Here is a 27,947-nt window from a genome sequence, read left to right as displayed (position 1 = left end):
TCCAGTCTGTATTCCAGCGTTATCTTTCTGCTCTTAGATTCTTGTCCTTCGTCACACAGAAACACAGTTGGTTTGATAAATAGCCTCTTTTTCAACACCAACGGCAGCTCTTTCTCTCCCTCCTCTCTCTTACTGCCTCATTTTCGCTCTCTCAGCTCCCTCCCCTGAGTTTTGAGGATGCTTCAGGGCTTCAGCACTTATCAGGAGCTTAGGACTTTTTTTGCCTCGCTCATTTCATTTCCTTTCAGTCACTTTTATCTCAATTTGGTTTGACCTCTAATAAGATGGCTTAGATTTCCATCAGATGTTATCTGCATTTGCCAATATCCTTGCCTTATCAGTGTAAATAAAAATCTCATCTAAATTAAATGGTTCGCACAAATTATGCCAACAGCATGGCTTTTAAAAAATGCATAGTTTGACATTGTACGTTTTTCAAACAATGACTCAGTCATGCACTGCCAGATTGTCTGTCTTTGTTGTACTTCTCTCTCCCACACACTCTCCTCTCATTCTCTAACCCTCTCGAAACCCACCTCATCTGCCCGGAGCACGCCCACACACTCTTTTTGAACAGGCAATATAAACGTGATCTATCCCCGAGATGTGCCATGACCAATTGTACATTTACGAACAACTGGTATAAGATGTAGTGATCAGGCAAACAGCATTTGCCCTTTAACAACCGTAGATATAAATAGTTCAGCTGCCTCACTTATATATACACTGCTCCCCTTATGTTAGCCAGGCATTGCTGAAAGTCAGTGGAGGCTAAATTAAAGGTCCTGATCTGGGACGTTTAGGTTAAATTAGACAATAATTGCATCACTAAAGGCTGATGCATATTTTATATATATATGAAGTGGTTTTCATATCTGAATTGCATGATTCTCAACAGCAGCAGCACATTCAGAATCCAGTGTGAAGTACAAGCAACAGCTCTTGTCTCTGTTACCATGGTAGCGAATGACAATTGGCTTTACATCGTAGGCTGGCGTTGCATCTATCTGTGCAAATATCAGCATAATCATGTGGCTAAACATTGCTTATTTGATTCCCTATTGTTGCCCTGTCAAGGTCCTGTCACTTGAACTAACAAAGCAGGACTGCCCTCTATTGACTGAGACAGGACACTTTGACTCCATGAACGATCATAAATATTGTATAAACATCTTTTCTAGAAGCTAAACATCTAATTACAGAAACCAAGCAAGGTCTTGACTGCCAGAAAGAGTTTTGAGGCCATCTGTACCTGTATGTCTGTGGCCTAGAAAAAAAATTATTTCTAACATTGAAAATTGTCTTTTTCTTCCATGCATCTTATACACATGGGAATATACACATTCTTGTCCATTAAAATGCAATTTGATTTCTAACTTCACTGTCTGTTCTCTCATAGCGGAGTGTTAGTATTAATTTGTTAGTAGCATCGCCAGCAGTTGCTCAAAAATTTGTGGCTGTGAATTGTTTTCATGTCAATAAGTGAAAAAGTAGCGATTGTGTAGAAAGCAAGTTAAAATCAGGGGCAACCCTTATAAATTGTACCAGAAGCAAACCAGTCATACATATGAGAATTCATATATATTTTCAAAGGTTACCAACAATGACATGATGAATGTTTAAACTTAAAAAGCTTTCACTAAATAATACTAAATACTGAAAAACAATATCTACTTGTGACTAAAAACCAAACTATTCCGTCCAAATTTCATTTTCGGGAACATTCATGATAGAATAAACGACTTCGGGAATGTCTGTTGAGCTTGTGCACAGTTTCAGTTTCATTCATGTCTGTTTGTATTCCATTCCCATCAGAATAAAAGTAATACATTGATGTCATTAAATGTCTCATGATGTTTTTTTTTTTAGGTCTCAGAGTTTGTAGGTTTTCATTAAGAGCTTTCTTCATCTGATGAGTCCAGGTCCTTTTGCTGATGTTTAGAGTCCAGGTGAATGTCCCGTATAGCTAGGATCCGTGTGAGCATGCTCTCCATCATGATGCGATCCAGTGGCTGGGCTGAGTACCACACAGGGCTGCTGGGGTGGCAGGAGGCCTCGGGCTGCAGGTAGAAAAGATCTGGACGCTGCTTCACAGAGTCTGAGCTGTGGATATACAAGAGAATGAACATTATGAAGCCGTGCAACTGAAAGCACCAGATAAAGGGCTCTTTTCCTCCAAGCAAAAGCAATTTGAAAGATGCTCATTTTGTGTGCTAAACTCAAGCTGCATCATTCAAGGATCTGCATAATTCAAATAAAGTCACAAAAATGTGATACAAGTAGGAAGGGAGTAATAAACTACACTAAATGAATAGTTCACGCCAAAATATCAAGTGAGTGTTATTTGCAATCTTTTGCAAAACACAAAATGAGATGGAAGTTTAACTGTTTGGCAGAGGAATGACGACTTTACAGTAAAAATATAATCCACTTTCACTGAAAATGTTCTCATTGAAAACATACAAGTTTGGAAGTATATAATGGTGAGTAAATCATGACAACTTTCATTTCTGAGTGAACTATCCCTTAAAATAAAATAACGCTCACCATTTTGAGAGATAGAACTCGTAGAGTCTGACAGGACAGCGTAAGGGGTTCTCCACATTTTCAGGCATCTCCAAAATCTCCTCTTCCACCTTCTCTTCCTCTCTCCTCCTTTTACCAGCTGGTGCTTGATGTTCGATTAACACAAATCGAGAAATATTATGAGCATAGATGCACGCTCATGTGACTAGAAGCTCTGTAATTTAAACACTGTGACCACTGCAGCCCTCACCTTTTTTGTCCTTTTCTTCTTCCTTGCCAGGTAGTCTGAAGCGAAGATAAGCGGTCATGCCGTTTTTGGTGGTCTTTGAGCAGTGGGAGACATTGGAGAATGCAAGGCGTCGATGCTCTTCAACCGTTTTGAGTTTGAGCAGCTTGGCTCCAAAAAACAGCAGCGTGTTGAGCAGAACAATGGGAGACAGAGCGCCCAGCTGCTTGCATTCCCAAAGGTACTCCTCCTCGACCCGTGAGTGTACATATCCTGAAGAAACAGAAAAACAGACGGTTTTAAAAACCTATTTACAACAAGAGTGAATTTTTCAATTTTGTACCAAGTTTGGGGTTGGGTAGATTTTTAAAAAAATGTTTTTCGTCAAGGCTGCATTTAAATTAAACGAAATCCAGTAGAAACAGAAATATTGTGAAAATTTGATTACAAAAAAAAAAAAAAAAAATTGTTTCAGGAGTAATGAAATTACTGCGCCGAGGTCAAAGTGCTGCGAAGTGCTCTTCCGCTATGCATTATAGTCATCATTTTTATCTGCTTAGAAAAACTGTTTATTTTGTGTCACCATACTTACTCATGTAACTACTCATGTTGCCGCCTTTAAATAGGGAAAACATGGAAGTGTTTGGTGGCTTCTAAATTCATCCCTGTTTGGATCCTAAGGAATGAATGGTGCTAAGCTAAATGCTAACATAGTGGCACTGCACGCTACAGCGATTGAGTGCATGCACTGAGACAGGAGAGGTAAGTATCCAATCGTCTAAGTTGAGGGAATAACATAGTGGAATATGGAAAAACTGTGGTGTTTTCCTTTAAAATGGGTTGAAAGGATAGTCAAAATTTTTGTTGGACTTTGGCTTTCTTAATAGGCTATATATCTGACAATCAATGACAAAAAGTGAAAAGGACTGTTACCTCCAGGAGGCAACATATATCCCCAGTCCTTCAGCAGTGTGGTGATGTCACTGATGAACTGACTATAGAGCGAGTCCGTGAAGATATTTTCAAGACGCTCATTTTCAAGCAGACGCTAAAAAAAAAATGAGTCGAGACAGAATGTGTCACTGAAAATGCTTATTAGAACATATCGATCAAAAAATTAAATAAAAAAATATTTAAATATAATTTAATTTAACTGAAGCTAGGGTGTAATAACAGATCAAGCTGGATTTAGGAGCAAATGCTTTATTTTTAAGGTCAAACCTGCTGAATGCCTAGACACAGGTAGTAGATGCTATCAGGTTCATAAGGCTCGCCGTTCGGCCTGCGGACTTCCTTGATGAAACGGCAAAGACCATAACTGAGATCCGCAGAAGTGCACTGCAACAAATCTTCCTTCATAGTCAAGGAGCCTTCTGAATAAGACACAGTGGGTGAAGAAAAAGTTGTTTAGACACATGGAAGGTCAGAGTAATGTCACACACTAACTGTGACAGTGACCTTTCACTAACAACGCACGCTGCGCGAGTCATGAAGCAGACTCCATGTTCTGACCCATATGTGTGAACTTACGGGACTGCTGCTCCTGTTCGCTCTGTCCCGCGTTCATTCGCACCCAGCTGGCCCAGGCTTCCACTCCGTACATTTGGTTGAGCTTTGAGCTGGAGGAACTAAGCCAAACACCTCCCGGTGTATCGGTGCCAGATCGCTTACGACCCTGAATGAGACATAAAAACCCAATTTTTATTACTAGACAACCTTTAGAAGTTCCCTTATTAAAGTGCAATTGAAAGATTAAACCAAATAAAAATCCGGAGTAGATGCAATATCTGAAAATATGCTGTTTCATGACTCTTTCGAATAGTAAACAAATGTCGCTAAATGACAACAACAACAACAAAAAATCCAAATAAGCCAAATAGAATCATTTAAAAACATTAATAAAATGCAAACTAAAATGAAAACTGAAAATATAAAAAGAAAAGCTAATTCAAAATATGAACAAATACTATATTACTATATAAATACTATCCTTTTAAAATAGAGGTAAATAAATTAATTTTTTTTGATAAAAATAACTAGTCCATAGATAATGTAACTTCTTATATTTTATTATATATAAAAATTCTAACTATTATATTAATATTATAAATTAACATTTAGCGTTTATCTTGTTATTAGGATGATTGTTTTCAGTTTTAAATGACGCTCGAAGCTAATATACAAGCAAGAGAACAAAAACTCTCAAATCAACTCAAACCAATATTACATGTCTATTTATTTTAATAAATAAAATATTTTATTTATCATTTCATTATTTATTTTATTTTAATTATTTATTTAATAATAATTTACTGGCAAAAAAATGTGAATGCTACATTGACAAAATAAATAATACAATTCTAATTATGATATTATAAACAAAGGCTTATACTAAATTCTCAACAGAAATCATAAACACATAAATAAACAAACACAAAAAGTGAATAGGAATGAATGAAGCCAAAGAAAGCCGGAGTATTCCTGACACAAAGTAAAACCTAAACGATAACATTCGATTCTAGTGAAGCATGCGCAGACTCTTCAGAACGTGTCACTGACAGATGCCGACACATTCATATCCTTTTATGGTGACTTGTAGCAGCCTCCATGGCAACCACTCCTCCATCATCCTCTCCTTCACTTCCAGCCTCTTCTGTCCCCATTTGGCCTGCATTCAGTCTCATTGTAATTGGCTGCATGGTGTTATGTACGAAGTTCTTGGTTTCTAAAGAGCCTTTGCTTCACACTTTAAACAAGCTAGACCGTCCTATTTGCCAGGTTCCCTCCGGAGGGATACAAACCTTCCAAATGCCATCTGACGGCATCACACTTCTCACAGCACCCTTTTGTTTTCTGGCAGAAAGCGAATGTTCCTGAAGATTTCTGGTGCCAGTTTTGAGGTCTCTATCAATTCTTCTCTAGCGTCACTGACACGTCAAATGTACAAATCTTTGAATCTGGCATGGATTTTATCATTAATTTAAAAAAAAAAAAAAAAAAAAAAAAAAATCATTTTTACTTGCGGTGTAACAAGTTAAAGAAATTAAAATCAAAATAATGACCAATTCTTCCTAGATTAAGCTAGGCTCACATAGAAGTTGGAGCCGGTATTTTAAGATCTGAAAAAGGAGGAGTTTTATTTCTGTCAGTAACCCAGTAAAGCTCTGTAATGAGCGACGGTCTGCAGGGGATGATGGGACTATGACATCTACATGTGTAATTTCAGCACGACACACCTAAATAAAAAGTGTTAAAAGGAATGGATCACCCACAAATGAAATATTATTAGACTCTATCTGTTTCACAGAAGAAAGATTACAGCTTTAGAAGCTGAACATGAAGGTGAGTAAATGTTTTTTATTTTGGAGACCTATCAGTTTAATGAAGACTTTATTTTACCTTCATTTTGTTTCATAGCATATCCAAAACCAGGACTGGATTCATATTTTTCTTGGAGCTTTTTGATTCATTTATTAGCCAATATGGCATGAACGATACTGCTTATTTCCAGGGATAACAGTGACATTATATATTCAATGAAATATTTTATTGAATTCATTTAGCCAGATGTACACAGATTCCTCTGACCGATTCCATGGCATTCTGGTTTATTAAATGGTCCATAACATCCAAAATTAAATAGGAAACCAATTTTTTTGTTCATGTCCACAGTCCACAAATGATCCCAATTTTTTTCCACAACAGCTATTACACTTGCTCATCTCCATGTGAACTTGAATGGTTACTGCACAACGTCTCATATACTCAAAAGTCGGTTGCACATTATTTTACAGTACGTGTACTAACATGTATTTATAGTGTACTTACAGTGTATTTATCTAAGAAAGTTCTGGTAACACAAGGTAACTACATGGGGTAGGGTTAGGTTTAGGGGTAGGTTCAGGGTTAGTACCTAATTATTACATAGTTATTGTAATTACTATAAGAAGTACATAGTATGTACATGAGGAACAGGACTGTAAAATAAAGTGCTACCCAAAAGTCTCTATAGAACTTTCCATGTACAACAAAACAAACTTGATAGAAGAACAACAAAATAGCCTTGTGATTTGCCATTGACAAATGAAAAACATCAATCGATCTACCAAGCGTAAATCATTTTTAAAATGACCAGTCAAAAATATAAACTAGCAATACATGACAATGCAAGAAATTATACAAATGTTTTGGAACATTTGTGACCCTGGACCACAAAATTACTCTTATGTGTCAATTTTTTCAAAAATGAGATACCTACATCATCTGAAATAAGATGTATGGTTTATTAGTATCGGACAATATTTGGCTGAGATACAACTATTTAAAAAAATCTACAATCTGAGGGTGCAAAAGAATATAAATACTGAGAAAATCGCTTTTGAAGTTGTCCAAATGAATTCTTAGCAATACATATTACGAATCATAAAATTAAGATTTGATACATTTATGGTAGGAAATTTACAAAATATCTTCCTGGAACATGATCATTACTTAATATCCTAATGATTTTTGGCATAGAAGAAAAATTGATAATTTTGACCCATACAATATTTTTTGGCTGTTGCTAGCGACTTAAGACTGGTGCTCCAGGGTCACAATTAACAGTCCTTAATCTTGACAACAGATTAGGGGTGCTCCGATCACGATCGGCCGATGTTAATGCGCATCTCGTCAGTAAAGCCGGTTTTCTAATCAGCGGTTAATTCCATCAGGTGTGTGATTTCACATAGAGCAGCTGTTACTACACAGAGCCGTTGTTAACTGAGAAGATGGGCCAATAAACGCTGAAAATGAACGTGATTTGCGCATCTTCTCTATTAACAACGGCTCTGTGTATTAACAGCTACTCTATGTGAAATCACGCACCTGATGGAATTAACCGCTGATTAGAAAACCGGCTTTACTGAGGAGATACGCATAACGATCGGCCGATCGTGATCGGAGCACCTCTACAACAGATACAGCCAAATGATCCTAAATGTAAAAAAAAAAAAATTAAAATCTAAGCTATATCTAAGAGAAATAGTCTCTCTGCAGTTACTGTTCCTAATTACGGTATATACTGATCAACAAGTCTGGACAAGAGACTTTGGAAACACTTCAGTCTTTATCGTTCATCTAAAAGACGGGACACAACCCACTTCAACAGACTTCACACTTCAGACTCTGGCCGATGTTCTGTCGTTCTGTCGCTCAAGACAAATGTCTTTTCAACAAGCCGGGAATCTGATTCTGTCAGATTACATACCCTTTTCCTGGGAGGGTGGCTGTCTCTGCCCCTCTTACGTCTCTTCAGTGTCAATACCAGTCTGTTCTCTTTAGCTGATCCAGGGTCAGCTGATGCTGTGAAATGATATAATGGGTGTCATAATTTTGGAATTGGAATTTTGAAATATTACCCACATTTGTTCAAACATGAATGAAAAGCTCATCAGAACGTGCTATAAAATTAATGTTACATTCTTAAAGTGCTGGAAAAATGAAAAAGTTATTATTTTAAGTTAGTACTTAGTGGAGTATGTGTGTTTTGAGAAATATAGACAAATAGCACATATCTTTAAGATGTTGGCATGTTTAACTAAAGAAAAAGATTACAGATTAATTGCAACTAATCAGGTAACACTTTTCTTAAATCTTAACTTACAGCGAGGAAAATCATTTTCCAGATCTGGCTGCTCTGACGACAAAGACGGGGTCCGAGCGGCTACCGGCTCCTCTAGTTCGGTCGATGGCACCGGTGGCTTCACGTTGACTCCAGGATCCTCAGTATCTGCCAAGCTGAAGGGTGTTGATCTGGCCTCTGACTCCAAATCACCACTGTAAGTGCTGCCCTGGTCTGAGCAAGACAATAATCCTCATCCAGTCAAATACTGAAGAACTGGAGGAGTTTATTTGGATATGCAAATGGTCCAAAAGTAATAAAATGTTTATGCACCGTGTGACGCAGGCTTGTCTTTTCCCTTCTCCACATCGTCGTCTTCCACTGAGCTCTGAGCAGGCAGGCTACATTTAGTGTCTTTCTGTTCGGGGGAGTCTTGAGATCCAGGGATGACCATGGGAACAGGCACCTGGGAGGTAACAGCACAAAAAGATTCAAGATGAGCTTTAAACTATAGGACAGAATCATTGTAGGTAATTACAAAGATTACATACCGGTAGAGGTAGGCCCAGTGGAAAGGGTGTGTACTGGGTGTATAGATGCATTGGTACTGGGATGTAAACTGGCATCGGAATGGGCACCGGCACTGGGACCAGCTTCACTCTCTCTCCATTTTCATCAATCACTGAGGACAGAGAAAATGTTATTGCAATATGTAATTTCAACATATTTTACATTGCTTATGACTGTACGGAATAAGGTCTTCTGGCAGGCGTGACAGTAAGAGTGAGGCAGACCGACCTGTTTGGCACAGATTTGGAGGTAGTGGAGGCTCTGGCTGACACTGGACGCCCTGCTCTTCAGTAATCGGTCTGCACATGAGAGCTTTGTTCTTCAACGTTCTTCGATATGGAATAGCAGACACTGCAGCATCGGTTTGTGTGCTGGCCTATTAGAAATAGCATGAAATATAAGGGCTAAAAACAAAAACATCACAGATTTGACAAAAAGAAGCACATAATGCAAAGTTTTTATAAAAACTACAATTTCATTGCCAATAGCAATACCAAAACTGAATCAAAAACTAATACATCAAACACCTTTATTTGTAATTATGCGTTTTATTTATTTACTCTATAATTGTAAAAAGTCTGTATAACTTTTATTTCAGTCACTTTTGATAAATGCATCTTTACATTCACTACCATTCTAAAGTTTTGGGGAATTTCTAGTCTCTAATATTTAATAAAAATACAGTAAAAACAGTGATATCACAATTAATTTATTATTATTATTATTATTATGATTATGATTATTATTATTATAAAATATTCAAAAATGTAAATTACTTAATTACTTAATTACTAAGTCTTCAGTGCCACATGATCCGTCAGAAATCATTCTAATATGCTGATTTAATGCTCAGGTAACATTTCTTATTATGAAAGTTATAAAACTTCATGCAGATTTCCTTCTTCAAAAATATATGAAAGTACATGGAGAATAGAGAAAAATGGCATATAAATTTTACACATTAATTAAAACAGTTGTGCTGCTTAATATTGTTTATATTGGGATACATTTTTTGCAGGATCCTATGAGAAAAATACAAAGTTAGATTTGTTTAAAATATAAATCTTTTGCAACATTATAAATAGATTTACTTTATACAATTAAATGCTTGCTGAATGGTTCTTGCAGAAAAGTAAAAAAAAAAAAAAAAAAAAAACTTTTGACCAGAAGTGTGTACGTTATACAACCCTTTTCAACACAAAGTATGTGTGCATCAGTACTTACTTCCCCAATGTTTTTTGAGCTGGCATTGGAGGTAGGCAGAGCTCCTGCAAAGAAAACTTTAATAATTAAAACATTAATGAAAAGATTTAGATTTAGATTTAAAGAGACATCGAAAAAATACCTGTAAGAGCAGTATTTCCCGGTAATGTGGAGGCCAGTGACACCACACCACCAATTACAGGCATTTCTTTCGACAGAGATAATGGAGCTTGAACTGTAGTGGTGTTAGACACAGCACCTTAAATGATGATGCAACAAGAGTGAGTCCATCTCATAATAAAAACAGTTTTGATCATTCAATTTTACAATACATATGATATTAAACTCTTGAATCTGTTAAGAGTCTTTATCAACAGGTTTCACTCCGCTAAATAAATAAATGTGTTAAACACAATGTCAACTGGTAGCCCTACTATATTTTTAGATCAGTTTTACATATAGAACTACATGGTGAATACCATTGCTTGCTGGCTGATGAGGGGTAATGCACTTTGAACAGAACTGCAGCAAACAGGACAAGTTACAGAAGTGTCTTGTTGTTCCATCCCAGACGAGGCTTTCCTTTAATGAGCCCTGATTCTTACAGCCATGACACTTGGCCATCTGACAAAATGCATGCAGGAATGAAGCAAAAATATGTAACAATTAAAAAAAGATAATTGTAAGGCTTTCTTAAAGAAATAAAAGGCCAGCTACAGCTAAAATCCATAATTAATGTTCTCTAACCTCATAAAAGAGAACGGTGTAAAGAGACATGCACTCCTCTGTGCAAAACTCCTCAAGTTTGCCCCCAAAGAAGTTCTGAATGGTTTTGTGGGTCATGTTTTGACAGTAGGCACAAACCCTGCATTGACCTCCATGTCGTTTGGCAAGGTCATGCTTGAAAAGCAGTTTACAGCCTATAAAAGAAGAAAGAATGAATGAAAGACAAGTAAATGTATGTGGAAAAGTGAGACATAAACACCAACCATTATTTAGAAAAGTTCTCAATTTGATTTTGTTCACGATTTTACATTGTGTATGAAGTGGCCAGACAAGACTTCATTGTTTATTGTAAGCAAGTAAATGAAAATGTTTCAAGAAATGTAAAAATATTAATGTGAAACGCATAAGCCCAATAATAAGCAAAACAATAAAGATCACTAGCAGAACAGAACAAATGCCATTTTGTTTTTGTGACCCAATGTTAAAACAAAGCACGACGTAGGAAAAAAACATGGACGTGGTGTCCATGACGTCACCCGTAGATTTCTGAATAGCGTTTTTGAAGCTTAAAGTGGGCAGGGCAGATCATCGGCATCTTGGTAACACATAACCATGCGTCACACCCTGATAATCAAAAATGGGGAAAGAGGCGGGAGCTGGTTGCTGAAACCACACCAACCTAGCTCGACAGCGGAGACAGCAACGCCGATCCACCTGTCACTCAAGTGGCCACACCCTTAATTATGCTTAAGGCTTAATTTAAACGGATGACTTATAAAAATAAAAACATATTCACAGTTGTCACTTATCATGAAGAGCAAAATTAGCTATATAGACCATAACCACTTATTGAACCAGGATTAAAAATTCTGCTGTAAAGTTGGGCAATTTACTAATTCTTTCCAACGTTGTGGTAAATAGTTTTCCAATTCGTTACCTCAGTTTGATTAAACTACTAAAATGAGGGAAAATTTTTTAAATTGTCGCCACAATTTACTACAACAAGGGAACAAATTAGCAAATCATGGCCACTGTAGTAGGAACCAGTTCTTAATTTATGGCCATGATATCAAAATTTCCGCCAAATGTCGAATGAAGGCTCCATTACGAATCAAGTAAAGATGTTTCACAAACCTTCACAACAGAAAGATCTCGGCTGCTTTTCGTATGTGATGATATCTTTGACCACTTTTTCTATTTTGCAGTACTCGCACAAAGCTTTCACGCTGCTTTCCCTCTTGTATGTGTCGCAACACGCTCGAGAACAGAACAACCCTGCGTGACCCTAAGAGAAGGAAAAACTTTTTGAAAAACTACAAAAAGAATTAAAAAAAAATAATAATGAACTATCTGGCCAATATTGTCTGACATTTATTAAGGAGGTGTTGTATAAATGTAACATCACACTTGCAATTGCGCTGTTGTTCTAAGTATCGGTATGGCTGTGATTTGGACACCGATTCAGTCATGTGACTGTTTTGTTAGCCGTACCTTGAACTGGAAAACCTCAGGCTTTGAGCTGAACTGATTCTGGCACTGTTTGCACGTCAGCCGTACTGTGTCAGATGATGAGGGAGGCTTGATTGGCCATTGCTGCTGGGCGTCTTGCGAGTTAACCACAGCAGGAGCTGGCACATAAGTTGGAACTGGATTTTGAATGGATGGTGGTACGAAAGGTGGGGGAGGGTTGTGGTTTGGGCCAGGAACACTGGATGAAGTTTGAGTGGGCTGGAGATGGTCGGTGGTGGGTCGAGGTGGTGCAGCGCTTTGAGGCGGAGGTCCTTGTGAGTTTCCATTCATCTGGTTATGAGGTACAGATGCATTCAGTTTCTCCTATAGAGAGAGAGAAAAAAAGGAAAATTCACATCTGATTTACTATGACCGATATAATTGAGTGGTGGAAAGAAAGCAAATGAAGCTTTACACCTGTAATCAAGCAGGTGTATAGACTAAACACATATGTACTCAAATAAAGTACTGGAAATAGAGACAAACAATTCAACACCTGGAATTTGCCCACACAGTCTAATGAGCAGAAGTTCCTGATGGACCCATCAGAAATGGCAAGGTGATACTGTGGAACGGCTAACTTCTTGCAAGTTGTGCATGGGAAAGAGGTGCCTAAAGAGTAGAGCAAGAAAGATTAGCAGAAGAAAACACTTTTTAGGTGAATCTCATAAAGCCTAATAAAGAATACATTGACAGTGCCATTTTTATTTAAAAAAGACACAACTGATTTACAATTTTTATAATTGAAAAAAGTTATGAGATAACTTACATTTCAAATATTTACCTGTCAAACTGGGAGATGCTTGACTCAGGGCCACACATCTTTGAGAGCAGAAGAATTCTGTGACACCCTGTATGTTTGTCCCTTCCATCATTTGTTCAATATCTTTGATATCTTGGCAGTAGGGACAGTGAAGCCTCTTGCCACTTTTCTGCAACACAGTAAAAAAAAAACAACAACAAAAAAACAACAGCTATAAATCCGCAAAATTATTTTGTTTTAAAACATATTTTGGGGCTTTTCACTTCTATTGACTGCAAAGTTATGGAATTGGGAGACAAGTCAAATTCAAGCCTGCGTATCCCACGGGACGTAAAAATGAATGAATCAGACCATGAATAACAAACACAGCTTGAGCACAGAACTGCAATTTCATTCGGGTTATGTTGGGGTACCTGTTTGTAATTAGAGATGCATTCGGTGCAGCAGAACTTTTTAATACTATCTTCTATCTGAACCAGGTGATAGTTTCCTGAGGCCGTACAGTTGCCACAGTTCTCGCAGTAGCTCATGTAGAGGTTTCTGGAGGATCTGAAGCGTGCAAAGCATTCATCGCTGCACAGCTTGTGCACAGCACCCAGATGAGTCACTTCATGCTGAATCTGTAATGCAAAGAAAAACAATGCATGTCTTAATCACAGCATTTAACTGAATGGATTCCAAGTTGCATTGACATTCTATGACTTTGCAGTGGGCTAAAGAGATGTTTACACAAGAACTGTGTGACAGTTTTCAGCATCTCGCATCGTAAGTCTTACGTTTTTAAGACAGAATGTCATGTTAAAGTCAGAGGACAATTATTTCTTTATACTTGTTTTCCTCTTTCATGCTCGCGAATGTTCCTCTAGACACATATGTGAGCACAGTGCTGCAACAGCTGGCTGATCAAATAACTGAAATGGAGCAAATGTACCCAGATCTTCAATAGATCACTGGAGCTGTGTGTATTCCTCTCCTGCTTCAAATGCTCCACTATCATCCCCCCCCCCCCCCATTTTTTTTTTACATTTATAAATCAATGGACTTAACGATTACGGACACTCTCACGTCTGTGGACATGAAGTCTTTTGAGAGACTGGTGATGACCTATCTGAAAGACACCACTGGACTCTTGCTGGATCCTCTTCAGTTTGCATACATAGCAAACTAGTCTGTGGATAATGCAGTCAACATCGGACTGCATTATATCCTGCAACATCTTGATAGACCTGGGACTTACACAAGGATCTTTCTCGTAGACTTCAGTTTGGCCTTTGAAACCATCATGTCTGACCTTCTCTCAGACAAACTGACCCAAGCTCTCCATGCCCACCTCCATCTGTCAGTGGATCAGCAGCTTCCTGACAGGCAGCAGCTATTGAGGCTGGGTAAACTCACATCTAGGACTCACAATCAGCAATGGCACACCTCAGGGATGTGTGCTCTCCCCACTGCTCTTCTCCTTGTATACGAATGTATGCACTGTAAAAGACCCCTGTCGAGTTCCTGAAATTTGATAGATGACACTACCATCAACAGCCTCGTACACAACGGAGATGAGTCTGCTTACAGACAGATTAAAGAGCTGGCTGCCTGGTGCAGTCCCAACAACCTTGAGCTGAACACGCTCAAAACAGTGGAGATGATTGTGGACTTCTGGAGAAATTTGCCTGCACTCCCCCCACTAACCATCATGAACAGCACTGTAGCAACAGTAGAGTTATTCAGGTTCCTGGGCACCACCATCTCTCAGGACCTGAAGTGGGAACTCCATTGCTAAAAAGTACTTCCTTTGCCAACTAAGGAAATTCAACCTGGCACAGGAGCTGCTGAAACAGGTCTACTCGGCCATCATTGAATCCGTAACTGTCTGGTTAGGTTCAGCTAACAAATCAGACATCAAGAGACTACACTGACAGTCAGTACTGCTGAGAAGATTGGTTCCCTGTTTGTCCAATCTACAAGATCTTTACACCTCCAAAATTAGGAAAAGGACTAAGAAAATCACTTTGAACCCCACAAACCCAGCCCACTCTCTATTTCAACTGTTGCCCTCTGGTCGGCGGGCAACATGGCTTATTTTACCTTCTATGGTTTATTTACACTTCTCTGGTGAGACTATTTTTTTAAATGAACATACTCAGTACATTTATGATTGTTAAAATCTAAACTATAAAAAAAAAAAACTCAAAAGCTTATCAAATTGTGCAAGAGGCTCATTAGCTCATAATGCAAGATAATGGCGCAAAAAATCATCTACAAGATAATTGCCCCCTCAGGTAGGATTATACCATGTTGAGGGCCATAATTCACCCATGTCTTTTTTTAATTGGTTTTGAAAATAACATCTTGTACTCTTTATTCCAAAAACTGAATGCATTTCATCAAAGTGCACTAACAAAAACCTACTTCACAATCTGCATTTATCAAAAACTATTCAACCCATAAGGGAGTAACAAATTATGCAAAAATCAAAACAATGTTTGTTTCATCTAAAATTACATCGTGAATAATTTAAGCCTTACCTCTTTCACCAACTTACACACGCCGCATTGTGTATATAGATCTGGAGTTGCATCTTCATATCTGTTTTTATAAATACTAAGACAAGCTTGGCTGCAGAACTCCTTTAGTGTGTTCATAGAGCCCACGGGGATTGTTATCAAGTCCTTTAAATTGACAATGACCCTTTGAAACAATAAAGATATTATTTAAAAAAATGATCACATACCATTTGTATAAATGCATTAAATTATGCATAACCAAATTTTTGAACCATTATCAATCATAATCAATTTCCAAAAAATGTATAGGTTGCTGTTCTGTCTTAAAGTGATAGTTCATGCAAAATAATAATAATAATAATAATAATAAAATGTCTTTATTTATTCACTTTTTTTATCATACCAAATTCAAATATTTCTTCCTTGGAACATAATGGTAATTTTTTTAAATTTTCTCAGCTGTTTTACTCTCCAAAAATGACTATGGATCATTATGGGTCAGATTTTATTAAAAGCTTGCATTATTGCAAGCTCTCTTTTGGAGTACTCTACTGTCAGGATTTACTAATAACATGTAATGAAAAATCTGCAATGAAAGACACTTCTTTTTTTCTTTTTTTTTTTTAGCTGACCTTATTGCATGTGCATTTGTAGTAGTGTCCCTTTTAATTAATGGGAGGAGCGTATTTAAATAAATCATGCAATGTGTTTACTAGGGTGATTGACTTAAGGTTAAAGCCCTGTCCTTGGGCGTTTGCGATGGTCATTATGAAAGTGAGCTGGCGGTCTTTATTATTTTGCACATTGTCAGAAGGTCATCTGCAGAACTTTCCACTCCCAATGGCCCTTTTATTGAATTGGGAGATGCATTTGCGGTTTAGTAAATCTGGCCCTATATGTTTTTATTGTATGAAAAATAACTACTTAGATTTTTTTATTAACTTAATTTGTGTTCCACAGAAGAATGACAATAGGTTTGGAACAACAATAACCATTTAAGGGTAAACTATTAATTTAACACATTTTTTCTATACAATTAATAAAGTGACAGAAGATGGATTCACTATATAGTAAACAACAAAAGTATATGTATATGTATATATATATATATATATATATATATATATATATATATATATATATATATATATATAAATCATTAGAACTCACTTAAGGCAGAGGTGGCAGGTTTTCTTAGGGGCAACGATGGGGGTAAACTGAACTGATGGTAAACTGAAACTAGTTAGACACACAGTGGAGCAAAACAGCTGGTTGGAGCCTTTTCGCTGGAATGCAGTTTGACCTTTCTGGAGGACTTTGGAACAGCCTGAGCAGCAGATCCTCACTGTGGGTGGAGGGGCATGGATCTGGGGTGGCTGTGGAGGAGGCTGTAGGTGAGTTTGGGGCATCATGGGCGGCTGCATTCGGGAGCGAGTGGGGATCTGAGGATACATCTGGGTCTTGGGTTGCAGCCGGAACTGAACCGGAGTTTGGGATTGGGCTGGCAGAAGTATAGTAGTTCCTCTGAGTGGAGCAGCATTCTGGGACATTACTGAAAATGAAGATGCATGGGAGGGGGCCATAGATGCTGTATGAAATAACAAAAGTTGTTGTTAAATTAGATTAATTTCTGTGAATCGGTTCAAAGTGTCAGTTTCAAAGAGCGGATTCAAAACTAATTTCTATGCACAGAAATGTAATAGAAATCAAACATTATAATATAACATTAGAAATCCCTTTACTGTCACTTGAGGAATTTAATGTTCCCTTGCTGAACATTAAACATAAGACATTAGAACATTTAACTTGTGTCTTGAAAGTTGTTTCATTAAACATCTCCTTTAGATATGAATCTATTTTGCTTTAATGGCTGGTTGGAGAAATTTTGTTTTCTTAAAATTGATTTTTTTTTTAAGCAAATACATAAATATTGAGATCTTTATCAACCATCATTAAAAAGCTGAAAATTACTGATATATCACCCAGACAGAGTTATCACTGATGGCAACAGTAAAGCTGTTGATAAACAGTGATGTGATGGAAGCAAAATCTTTATGCACTCACCAGAAGAAACTGTATCACTGCTGTTTCCGCTGACAGAGAAAACAGAGCTAATCCTCAATTCATCTGATGCAGAGGAGGCCTGAAATGATTCAAAAGGAATTTATTACACATGACATATGTTTTTACAACAAATTGAACAGCACAGAACCAAATCTTACCTCATTCTCATTACTTTCAGAACTGTCAAGCTCCTGTTTAACACTGCTCATGTCGGACTGGGGCATTAAAGCTTTATCATATTCATCATCAATAGGCTCATCCTTAATACTTATTACAGGTGAGTAACTTTTTTCTCTGCCTGCGCATTCAGAAGGGAGCTCCGGCTGTAACCAGGAACAAAAAGCACTTTAATCAAACATCACAGTCCTATTTAACACTGGAACAACACCACTAACCGGCAGCCAAAACTGGGAAATAGGAATAAAGCTATCCTTCACTTTTGACCACATACATTCAGCAGCTATTTCATTAGGCCCACCAGTGCATATGCTCGCTAATGCAAATATCCTTCAGCACCCTGCCATGTAGAATTTAAATAAATATTTCACCCAAAATTTTTAATTCGCTTAATTTACTCATCTCTCTGGCCATTCAAGATGTAGAGTTTGTTTCTTCATTGAAACAGATTTGGAGACATTTAGAATTACATAATTTGCTCACCAATGGATCTTCTGCGGTGAATGGGGGCCGTAATGAGGGTCCAAACCAGCTAATAAAAACATCACAATAATAAACATGACTGCAGTGCATCAATTAATGTCTTGTGAGGCTAAATCCAGATGAATTAATCATTAAGACATTTTATTTTTAAACGGTCGCTTCTAGCCTCTAAACTACTCTGAAAATCCACCGACAGAACTGTTTTCACTTGGTGTTCGATCTTTGAATATTTCTCTCCTTACTCAAACGAGAAAACTTTTTCATTATGGATAGATATTTTAGTCAGAAACGGGTTAAATGGGTTAAAATGAAAAATGCCTTAATGGTGTATTTGTTTCTTATATACCCACTGCTTTTCACTTCACAAGACGTTAACTGATCAACTAATGTTTTGTTTGTTTGATTATTATGATGTTTTTATCAGCTGTTTGGACTCTCATTTCTAACGGCACCCATTCACTGCAGAGGATCCATTGGGGAGCAATTGATGTAATGCTGAATTTCTCCATATCTGTTCCTAAGATGAAAAACTAAATTTTAATCTTGAACAGCATGATGGTGAATAAATTTTCAGCAAATGTTCCTTTTTGGTTGAACTATTCCTTTAAGATGTTTTTGGATAAAAAGGAGTCAATATTTTCACCTATACTTACATTAGCATCACTTCGCGATGACTCAATTCTAAGTTCAGACTGTACGTCTTGGATATCTGACAGAGGAGGACAAAAGTAGCATTTTTACACATGCAGTTCCATAATTATCTTAACATGTTGTCCAGCTCATCATAACTCCAGACTAAATTATTCAGGAAAAAAGAAAAAAGATATTTAAAATAATTTTATTTTGTTTTACCTATAATAGTGTCTGATAAAGGGGTCACGGGGGTGTCCTCAGAAACCTTCGCTCTTTCCTCATCCATTTCTGAAGAGCCATTGATAGATGAGCTGTTCTCTTCCGTAGTCCAAAAGGATCCCAATTTAAAAAGAGTCCAGATAAGTTAAACTACATTCTGATTTATAGTTAACTCTCATTAAAGAACTATTTCCTTTAAAAAAACTAATAATGATTTACTGCATAGTTATATTGAAAACAATGGGTCTCATTCACTTATAATGGCACCGATTACTTTGTATGTCTACTCACAGATGAAATTGTCAACAACTTGCGTATATGCACATTAATTTATTCTTAACCCCATGCCAATGTTCCATCCTCTCAGAATTTGGACTTTTTAAATCTATGAAAGTTATTGGTGAATTATGATTTGTTTGTGAAAATCTGTACTCAGATTTCAGGCACAAATTTGTGTCTACACACACTTAGTCAATCAGACCTAATATAATTGCAGAAACCTTCCAGCATATGACAGTTTGCTCAGTAAATTCATTTTCAAACTCACCTGCATCTGCACCGCTAGTTGGCACTCCATCTTGACTTTCGTTTTTATCATCGCTGTCCCTTTCCATCTGTTCCAAAGCTTTCTGAGCAAAGCTACTGTCTATTTCCCAATCATCTTCATCTGTTCCAAAGACTGGAAGTCCATCGAGCTCATCATCCACTGTCTGACCACTGCTGCTCTCACCCTGATCAGCAGATGTTTTGATTTCAAGCTCTAAAGGATAAAGAAAAAACAAAGATGGTTTAATACACCAACATGTGAGAAGAAACTAATAAAAACGGACTAAAAGAAACACAAAATGGAGTTCCAAGTGGAGGGAACTGAAGTGAAATTGAGGTATTTAGTGTCTTACCCGATGACTGGTCCATCTGGCCAGATCCGCTAACAGAGTGCTGGCTTCCTAGAATACTAAAGACATGGAAGGAGTGAAATTTTTAGTTTTGGTATCAACATAGCAAATAAAATTTAAGGAATAAAAAAAAAAAGTCAGTTGACAAAACACACACTTTTGTTTTGAATGCAGCATGACTTTTTTTTTTTCATGCAAAAAAATGCAGACTTTTGCAGACTAATCCCCACACATTTCATACAGAATAGAAATTTTACATTCACAAGAGGAAAAAAAACATTAATAAAATAAACGTTCAAATTAAATGTTAAAAGCTGTTTTATATATATAGCTGTGTAACATATCAGCTGCATTTATGGTAAACTTCATATTTCAAATAAATAGCTAAACAAAATTAGAGTAAAAACCGGTGAACCATTTTCTTCAACCGGTTTATTGAATCGAACCGTCTGAAAGAACTACTGGTGATCCGAAATCCAATGCAGCTCGTGAACGAGTCATTATCTGGCTCGGCTCAGCGTTCATCTTCAGTTCTCTCTTCACAGCAGTTCAGTCAGTGTACTATTTGAGTAAATGAATTACTCCGGGATATTGGTTTGTTTGAACTCAGAGGGAGTGTCAGCCACATTAAAAAAGTTAACAGTTAAAGAAAAAAAGTCATTTGTGGATTAATGCTTATTGGAGATGCGAACTGTTTCAAACGATTCAGTTCGATTAGGTGAACTGGTTCAAAAAGATCCGGTTACATCGAAAACTGCTTTGTTTTGAACTCATTCTCACAACAGACCTGGAAGAGATGACAATGCTAAACAAAATCATAGTTTGTGCTATTTTTGGACCAAAATTTATTTTTGATGCTTCAAAAAATTCTAACTGACCCTCTGATGTCTCATGGACTACTTTGATGATATTTTTCTTACCTTTCTGGACATGGACAGTTTACCATACACATAGTTTCAATGGAGGGAAAGAAAGCTCTCGGACTAAATCTAAAATATCTTAAACTGTGTTCCGAAGAAAAATGGAGGTCTCACGGGTTTAGAACGACATGAGGGTGAGTTATTAATGACATAATTTAGATTTTTACTTTAACCAAGAGTATGTTGCGGTCCATTCGCTATTAAAAGTGCATCTTATCTTTTTTGCGCCACACTGGCCATGGCTGCTTAACCTGACCGAACAGTGAGCGCACTCTCCAATTTGAGATTGTTGAATGTTGAGGCTCGTGCAACAGTCAACAGTTTGATTGACGTACGACTGAGCTTATCGACTAACGCTTTTATTGCTCTCCTCTGAACTATTGGACATGAGTTAACAGTACGCCTATGGATGTATCCATGTATTTATTAGGCAGGGTCGAATGAAAAACCGGGACAGATGCTCAATTTGAGTGAGGCGGGAAAAAGGGTAAAATTGCTGTGCAATACAACGTAAAGTGGGACAGGTGGTCACTCTATAATAGCATAAAAGTTATTCAGCCAACAAAGTGTAAGCCTATGTATTTCAAATTTATGTTTAGTACTATATAGATTACAAAGGTTTAATTTGCATCGTTATTTCAAACGACCAGACCGACCGCGACCCGAAAATCATTAAAAATATTTTTGGATGACTCGAAACCGAGGGTAACCACGGGTGACCGCAGGCACCCGCTCATTTTGGATCAACCCGCACATCACTGGCACTTACACTACCAGGCATCTTTCCCATCCATTCAGTGATTTATATTTAGTTTTATACTGAAGCCTAGCTAATTCATTCCCATGCCATATGAATCCCAGAGAGATCCAAATGAATGAATCCGACAGCAAACATGCACTCTCAGCCTCGTGTTCACGCTTCGATCTCGGTGACATACGTGGGTTCACTGCTGGAACACACTACTGATAATAGATTTTTTTTTTTTTAATGATGCAAAATTAAAGTAAATGTTATTTTTCTAGTTAAAAAGAAAGAAGATGCAAGTATTTATGCAATTGCAGATGAGTCCAGTTTTATTACATTTAAGATAATGAAAATGTGCAGTGTTTCTACATGGTAAATTACACCGACATAGCTGTATATCTTTAAAAAAGTTATACACAGCAGGATAAAAAAAAAACAGGAAAAGTATTGCTAATATAAATAAAATAGGCAGTTGATGACAGTAGTCAACGGGTAATAGTTTTGCATTTATATTCAATAATTTGTTCCAGGATGCTTTTTGAGGAGGAAACAAATTTAGGTCAATTGAAAAGGTTACTGCAGAAATCAGGCCTTATTAATGGCTAGTTTATTACATTAATGGTTCCATGCTCGTTTAAATTTTTTTTTAAAGAATTTTTAATCTTCCAGTAAAATGACTTTTCTCTGGTGACTTTTCTCTGGACTTCTCCAATTCTCCACACATTTAGATCGCTTAAACCCCACTCTTGCAAGCTTGTTGCTTTTGTTGAACCCATCAGGCCACATTATTTCAACATTTTTCTTAAATTGTGCTTAACAGCACAAATCCTGGTAAGACAATACATTACCCATGATTCTGCAAAGAAATCTCTACCAATCTGAGAATCAAAACGAGCAAATCATGCCAAAAAAATAACTCTTTAGCGCCTGCAATGAAGCATTGTGAATAATGTGTCATTGTCAGTCTCCCGACTTTCTCAAACCATTTGCATAATATGTGAAATATATATATATTAGTTATACATATATTACTACACTATTTTTATTCTGATTGTTGTTTGCAATGCTTCATGGGATTGTAGTCCTTTTCTTCACTGAAGCCATTAAGTGAACTTCTTATTCCTTAGTCTTTTTGTCTGATTTTCAAATATTTTTCGCTTCAAACCAAAGTTTGTAATGTTGCGATTTACCTAGTTAGTTTGGTTAAATGGCTCGTAACTCTTTAAAAGGTGCCATCTGTAATGTTTGGCAAAAAAAAAAAAATCAAGTCATACTCCAAATTCCATACCAGATGGGGGCAGTATGCCTCAATAAAGTGAATTCGTCTACTCTAGAGTAACAAACAAGAAACGGCATAGTCTCTATGCCATCTATGCTCCGCCCCTACCTTCACAACAACACTACAGCCATAGCCGAAGCCTAACTGTGCGTTTCTTTTACTGTCTATGGTTCACACCGCCGGCGTCTAGAGCGTCAAAAATCGCTCTTGCCGCTCTGCTCACGACGCTGCAGAAAGATTTGTGAGCACTCAGACGCTCTAACGTAGATCGAATGCTTATTTTGTATTTAAAGCGGCCGCAAAGCAAACAAGCTTGTTGATCTCGTGCAGACTAACCACAATGAGTTATAAGTTAACCTCATTTAATATTGTTGTGGACGAAATATTAGAATCTTTTACTTAAAATGAACAATATCAGACACCTTGGTCCACGTATCACTTTTAATTTATTTTTTATGTCCTTGTACTCAAACAGGGACACATCATAGATTAATACAAACGCTAAACAGCAATAATCAACCTGTCCTTTATTCTGCTTGAGAACTAATGTGCCAACTCTCAAGCATTCACCGTGAGACACACGCAATTGACTCTTTTCACACGCTTTCACGCCACACATCAATTTTTTCACGCACAGAAAAACCACGAAGCAAAGAGGACACGGAGACCAACAGACTAGACAGAGCAGGTTAGTTATGATATAATAATAGGGCTGTGCAAAAAATCGAATGCGATTTTCATGCACCTCTCATCAGTGTGCGTTCAGATCAGGGTTGCCAGGTTTTCACAACAAATCCTGCCCAGTTGCTTCTTAAAACTAGTCCAAAACTAGCCCAATCGCGTTTCCGGGAGGCTGCCCGATAAAATTGCTTCCCGGGGTTAAAATAAAAATTTTTGGGAAGGGTTTCCCTGGTAAAATTAGTATTCTAGGGGCTAAATATCATATTATTGGTATTGGGATTGCTTCAAACCGCGGACATGAAAAACAACCGCAGACTTGGCAACACTGGTTCAGGTGGAGTGGCAGTTACTACACAAAGTCTACCGTCAACTAACACAAAATCGCTTTCAAAATCGACAAAGAATCGCCTGCGATTTTAACATCGATTTTGTGTAGATTGTCAGTGAATTACGGCTCTGTGTAGTAAATGCCAACCAGTGTTGCCAAGTCTGTGGTGGTTGTTTTTCATGTCCGCAGGTCACAGCGACCCCAATACAAATAACGTGATATTTAGCCCCTAAAATGCGAATTATACAAAGGCAACCCTGCTAAAAACGTATATTTTATCCCCGAGAAGCAATGTTTTATCGGGGAACCTTCTGGAAGCGGGATTGGGCTAGTTTTGAGAAGCAACTGGGCAGGATTTGTTGTGAAAACCTGGCAACCCTGATCTGAACACACGTGCTGGAGATATACTTCTAATTACAGGAGCGTCTTTACTGATGAGATGAGTAAAGACATGCACGGCCCTATATAATAAAATGGGTAACCGGTAACGTTAAGTTATTGAGAATGAGAAGTTGTCGTCATAGCACAAATCCCCTCCCTCGATATCACAGTCTCCGTCATGTTGGAAGGATACCGGCGGTGAAACAGGATTGTTTACATGTGTTGTTAAGAGGAGGTTCTCGCAATTCTGCACTGTTTTACCATGCCTGGAAGTTACTGCTGCGTTATAAACTGCTGCAGTACCTCACACAATACATATGGAAAACATAGGAACAATGGAGTACAGTTTTTTTTAGGTTACACCAAGCGCAAAACAGCGTTATTTGGAGAAGCTGTCAAGCGGCACAGAGACCTGGACCATTTACCTCCATGCACACATATGGACATTGGGAATTATATATTTTTTGGTTACTACACAATGCAGGAGTTTAAAAGCCACAAGTCTTTGGAAAGTTACGAGGCTTTCTGCTGTGGCTGGGTCCATCTACAGCAGGTGAAGAAAACAGTGTTGTACTGGCCAAAGTAAGTTTATTCACATGCGTTTTAGCGTATTGTAATTACATTGCATTTAGAATGCACTTCTTGACTAAAATGACAAAGTAATTAACTGCGACTGAACACTAGATTGTAACGAGATGTTCATTGTATACGAACGTTTTCAACATGTTTTGATCTAGGGTAAAGCGGTGTATGTTTAGTTATAATTTGATGTTAACCCAATGACACATACTGTACCAGGTTTTTTTTTTGTTGGGGGCTGCAAAGTGGACAAACCAGTTCTGTGTTAGCTAGGGTAGTTAAATATGTGATTGCGAGATGTAAATGTCCGGGTTAGGTTAAAGCCATTAACAGCGTGAATGCAAAGTGACTTACATTGTAAACAATATAATTCCCAATGTCCATATGTGTGCACTGAGTTAAATTGTTCAGGTCTCTGTGCCGCTGCAGGGAGCTGCCTGAGAACTTCTCCAAACACCGCTGTTTTGCGCTTGGTGTGAGCTTGTTCCTGTAAGGTCCCCTTTCTTTCGCCTTATGTTTTTGAATTGCTTTACTTTCTTCCTTTTCTTTCGCGTATTCATAGATACGTCTCGATCTGTTCTGCCGACAAAATAAATGCGCAAAAATGAAAGCGCTCTGAAATGTTTAGTCGCGCCTCTGCGAAGTTCTGAAGGTACTGCCCCTGGCAACAGATAGCGTATCCTGCCATAAGGGCCGACCGGCTCAGACCCCTCCCAAATCAACCCAAATCGGCACGTGACTCCTCAATCTCAATAGCTAGCTAATTATCAAACGGAGCTACGGTTAGCCATCGCTAACATTAGCACGTTTATCGAACAGCCTTCGATACATTTTTTATGTTATAACTTCCCGAAAACAAATACACAAACAAATAAAACAAACTTCTAGCGAAATACTAACAGCATCTAACTTACCAATCCAAAAGAAATGTTGCAAGTTCGGAGTCAAACCTCATTTCTTTCAGGTCCATCAGTTGTCTCCAGCGATTAAAAGCAGTGCCGATGTTTACTCTGGTTCGGCTCCTTTTCTTATCGGATTTGATTTGTGATTCCGAGCGCGGTTGTTTCCCTGTAGCGGGTGGTCTCTTGCCAAGGGCTTGAGACATCCTTTCTCTCTCTTCCCTGAACTGAAATGAAGTACTGTGCTGTACGTACTTTCCACATGATTGACATCAGGTTCAGGCACGCCCACAATGCGTGCGAGTTATTCGTGTATTGCAGGTTGGCTGGTGGTTATGTTGCCCGCATACCGCCTCGCATGGCCGAAACTGGTATTACGACACCTGTCGGGCCGGGGCTAGTAATGCTAATGCTAATTAAGGTTGATATCTCGGCAGCACTATAACCTGACATTTTTTTAATGACATCATCGCCCTTATTTCTTCTCATTCTTTTGATGCGTGTAGGTCATGTTATGGATATTTTTACCTCAATTTTTGCATATGGCACCTTTAAAGAAAACTTTTTAAAAATCCTTTCAAGAGAAAACACTTCCGGAACCAAGGGTGCTGAAAAAGTGTGACAGACATCATTATTTTTCAATAATCTGTTACACTCTGAAGTACGTAACAATATATCACTACAACCGTTTCATTGTGACACTCCGAATATTGTAAAGATTTTATCAATTATGATGGAAACATTTATTGCATCGAATCCTTGGTAAGAACAGGTGAACGGGATTTGCTTTTAGCCATTAATATTGTTAATATCGCGACAAATTTTACACATACTTTATAACAAACCAGTGTAAACAGAGGAGCCTAATAAGAGATCATTTGAAATACCCGATTCTTCAATAGAGCCTCATACCAAGCCACATGCTCTTAGCATCTTACCAGATGCTCTTTTGTTGGTTCTTTTGTTGGAAGATAAAAAAAGGATGACTGGGTGTTTTTTTTTTTCTGGTTCAAAGTGTTCAACCAGAGTCTCAGAGCTTGACTCTCCTTTGGAGGAGGATGCAGGTAGTACAGGGATCCACAGGTACATTCAGCTCGTAATAGAGGACTATGTGCAAACATTCCTGCTGTAAAAACCCTCGTCTTTTCAATTATTATGGCACCTTTTAAAAACATACAATACTTGACATTGCTGAAACGAATAGACTCACTTCTAACTACTAAACAAGGGCCAGGGTTTAGTCTCATCAGCCGAATCGCCCAGGTAAGAGTCATAGACAGTAAAAGAAAGGTAAGAGTCAACAAAAAGAATATGATGACGTAAAATTCTTCAGTGACAGCCTAACGCACCAAATGACGTATTTCCGGTTCCCTGCTTGAAAGTACGGGTGTGACGTCACAGAGGACTGAGAGTGCAGGTCTGCAGCTAGAACACATACACACCTCAAAATAAACTAAAATGAACCGCATTGGTGTATATACACATTTATTTCAATATCAGTGTCACCAGTATTGCCACTTAAACCAACCCACGCGTGCACACGTTGTTCAACAGCTGCTGCATGAATCTGCATTGAGAGCTGCCTGCTGCAAACTCCCTGCATGCATTGCTTTATTCCATCATGCTAATAATACAATCCAATATTTTTTTTAAAGGCGATCTCGTGCGCTCATGATCGCGTATTTATGGTTTTACCAAGAGAACTGAGGACTAAACTACTGATCATCAGCATCGTACTCCCAGACCCGCGTTGTGCATTAGCATTAACGCTAGCGGGCTACATATGAGAGGGAACAGAGAGGAAATGATGCTTTCCCTTGAAACAGATATGCGTGAGGGTTGTAAATGTATACTTACGAAGAGATAAATATCAGCTGTCAAACAGGGGGTTTCATGCGTTCTCGTGATGTTTTAAAAGTCTTTCAATCTTCACTGTTGTTTTGGACGTACAAAGCCTTTTGCCAAAGCAACAACTCGAATCAAGCTCCTGCTGCTTCCAGACAAATGTTCTGCTGCACCCAGGTGTCCAGGAGGAAG

At 37.9% G+C, this 27,947-nt stretch overlaps 1 protein-coding gene across 7 annotated transcripts; it reads right to left on the bottom strand.

Annotated features, from left to right (window-relative positions):
• Positions 1–1,566: 1,566 nt before the first annotated feature.
• Positions 1,567–27,947, bottom strand: LOC127933313 (zinc finger MYM-type protein 4). Of its 7 annotated transcripts, none has more exons than XM_052530202.1 (29): positions 27,768–27,947; positions 20,102–20,157; positions 19,750–19,962; positions 19,203–19,301; positions 19,004–19,059; positions 17,849–18,013; positions 17,691–17,769; positions 16,797–17,214; positions 15,648–15,810; positions 13,539–13,745; positions 13,132–13,294; positions 12,859–12,974; positions 12,345–12,686; positions 11,988–12,138; positions 10,875–11,047; positions 10,607–10,751; positions 10,270–10,386; positions 10,149–10,192; positions 9,153–9,300; positions 8,906–9,036; positions 8,688–8,820; positions 8,397–8,588; positions 8,001–8,095; positions 4,283–4,427; positions 3,974–4,125; positions 3,686–3,800; positions 2,777–3,025; positions 2,548–2,671; positions 1,567–2,103 (listed from the first exon to the last, which is right to left on the bottom strand). In XM_052530202.1, the coding sequence occupies exons 2-29, from the start codon at positions 20,115–20,117 to the stop codon at positions 1,893–1,895; spliced, it is 4,362 nt and encodes a 1,453-aa protein (XP_052386162.1). In that variant the 5' UTR covers positions 20,118–20,157; positions 27,768–27,947; the 3' UTR covers positions 1,567–1,892. The 7 variants fall into 7 exon arrangements, 6 of the variants coding, with proteins under 6 accessions (XP_052386162.1, XP_052386165.1, XP_052386163.1 ...); XM_052530205.1 differs by having other exon boundaries at positions 13,147–13,294; XM_052530203.1 differs by having other exon boundaries at positions 20,102–20,145.

The sequence above is a fragment of the Carassius gibelio genome, chromosome A17 (genome assembly GCF_023724105.1).
Source record: "Carassius gibelio isolate Cgi1373 ecotype wild population from Czech Republic chromosome A17, carGib1.2-hapl.c, whole genome shotgun sequence".
Lineage (NCBI taxonomy): Eukaryota > Metazoa > Chordata > Actinopteri > Cypriniformes > Cyprinidae > Carassius > Carassius gibelio.
This window is presented reverse-complemented; position numbering and strand designations above follow the sequence as displayed.

Bases quoted from the DNA above. Each gene is read 5' to 3' on its own strand.
- LOC127933313 (XM_052530200.1), bottom strand. From the start codon at position 26,116: ATGTCTCAAGCCCTTGGCAAGAGACCACCCGCTACAGGGAAACAACCG. The intron at 19,963-20,101 runs GTAAGACACTAA...TTTATCCTTTAG, and splicing joins CCAGATGGACCAGTCATCGG to AGCTTGAAATCAAAACATCT. The intron at 3,801-3,973 runs GTTTGACCTTAA...TTTTTTTTTTAG, and splicing joins TGTGTCTAGGCATTCAGCAG to CGTCTGCTTGAAAATGAGCG.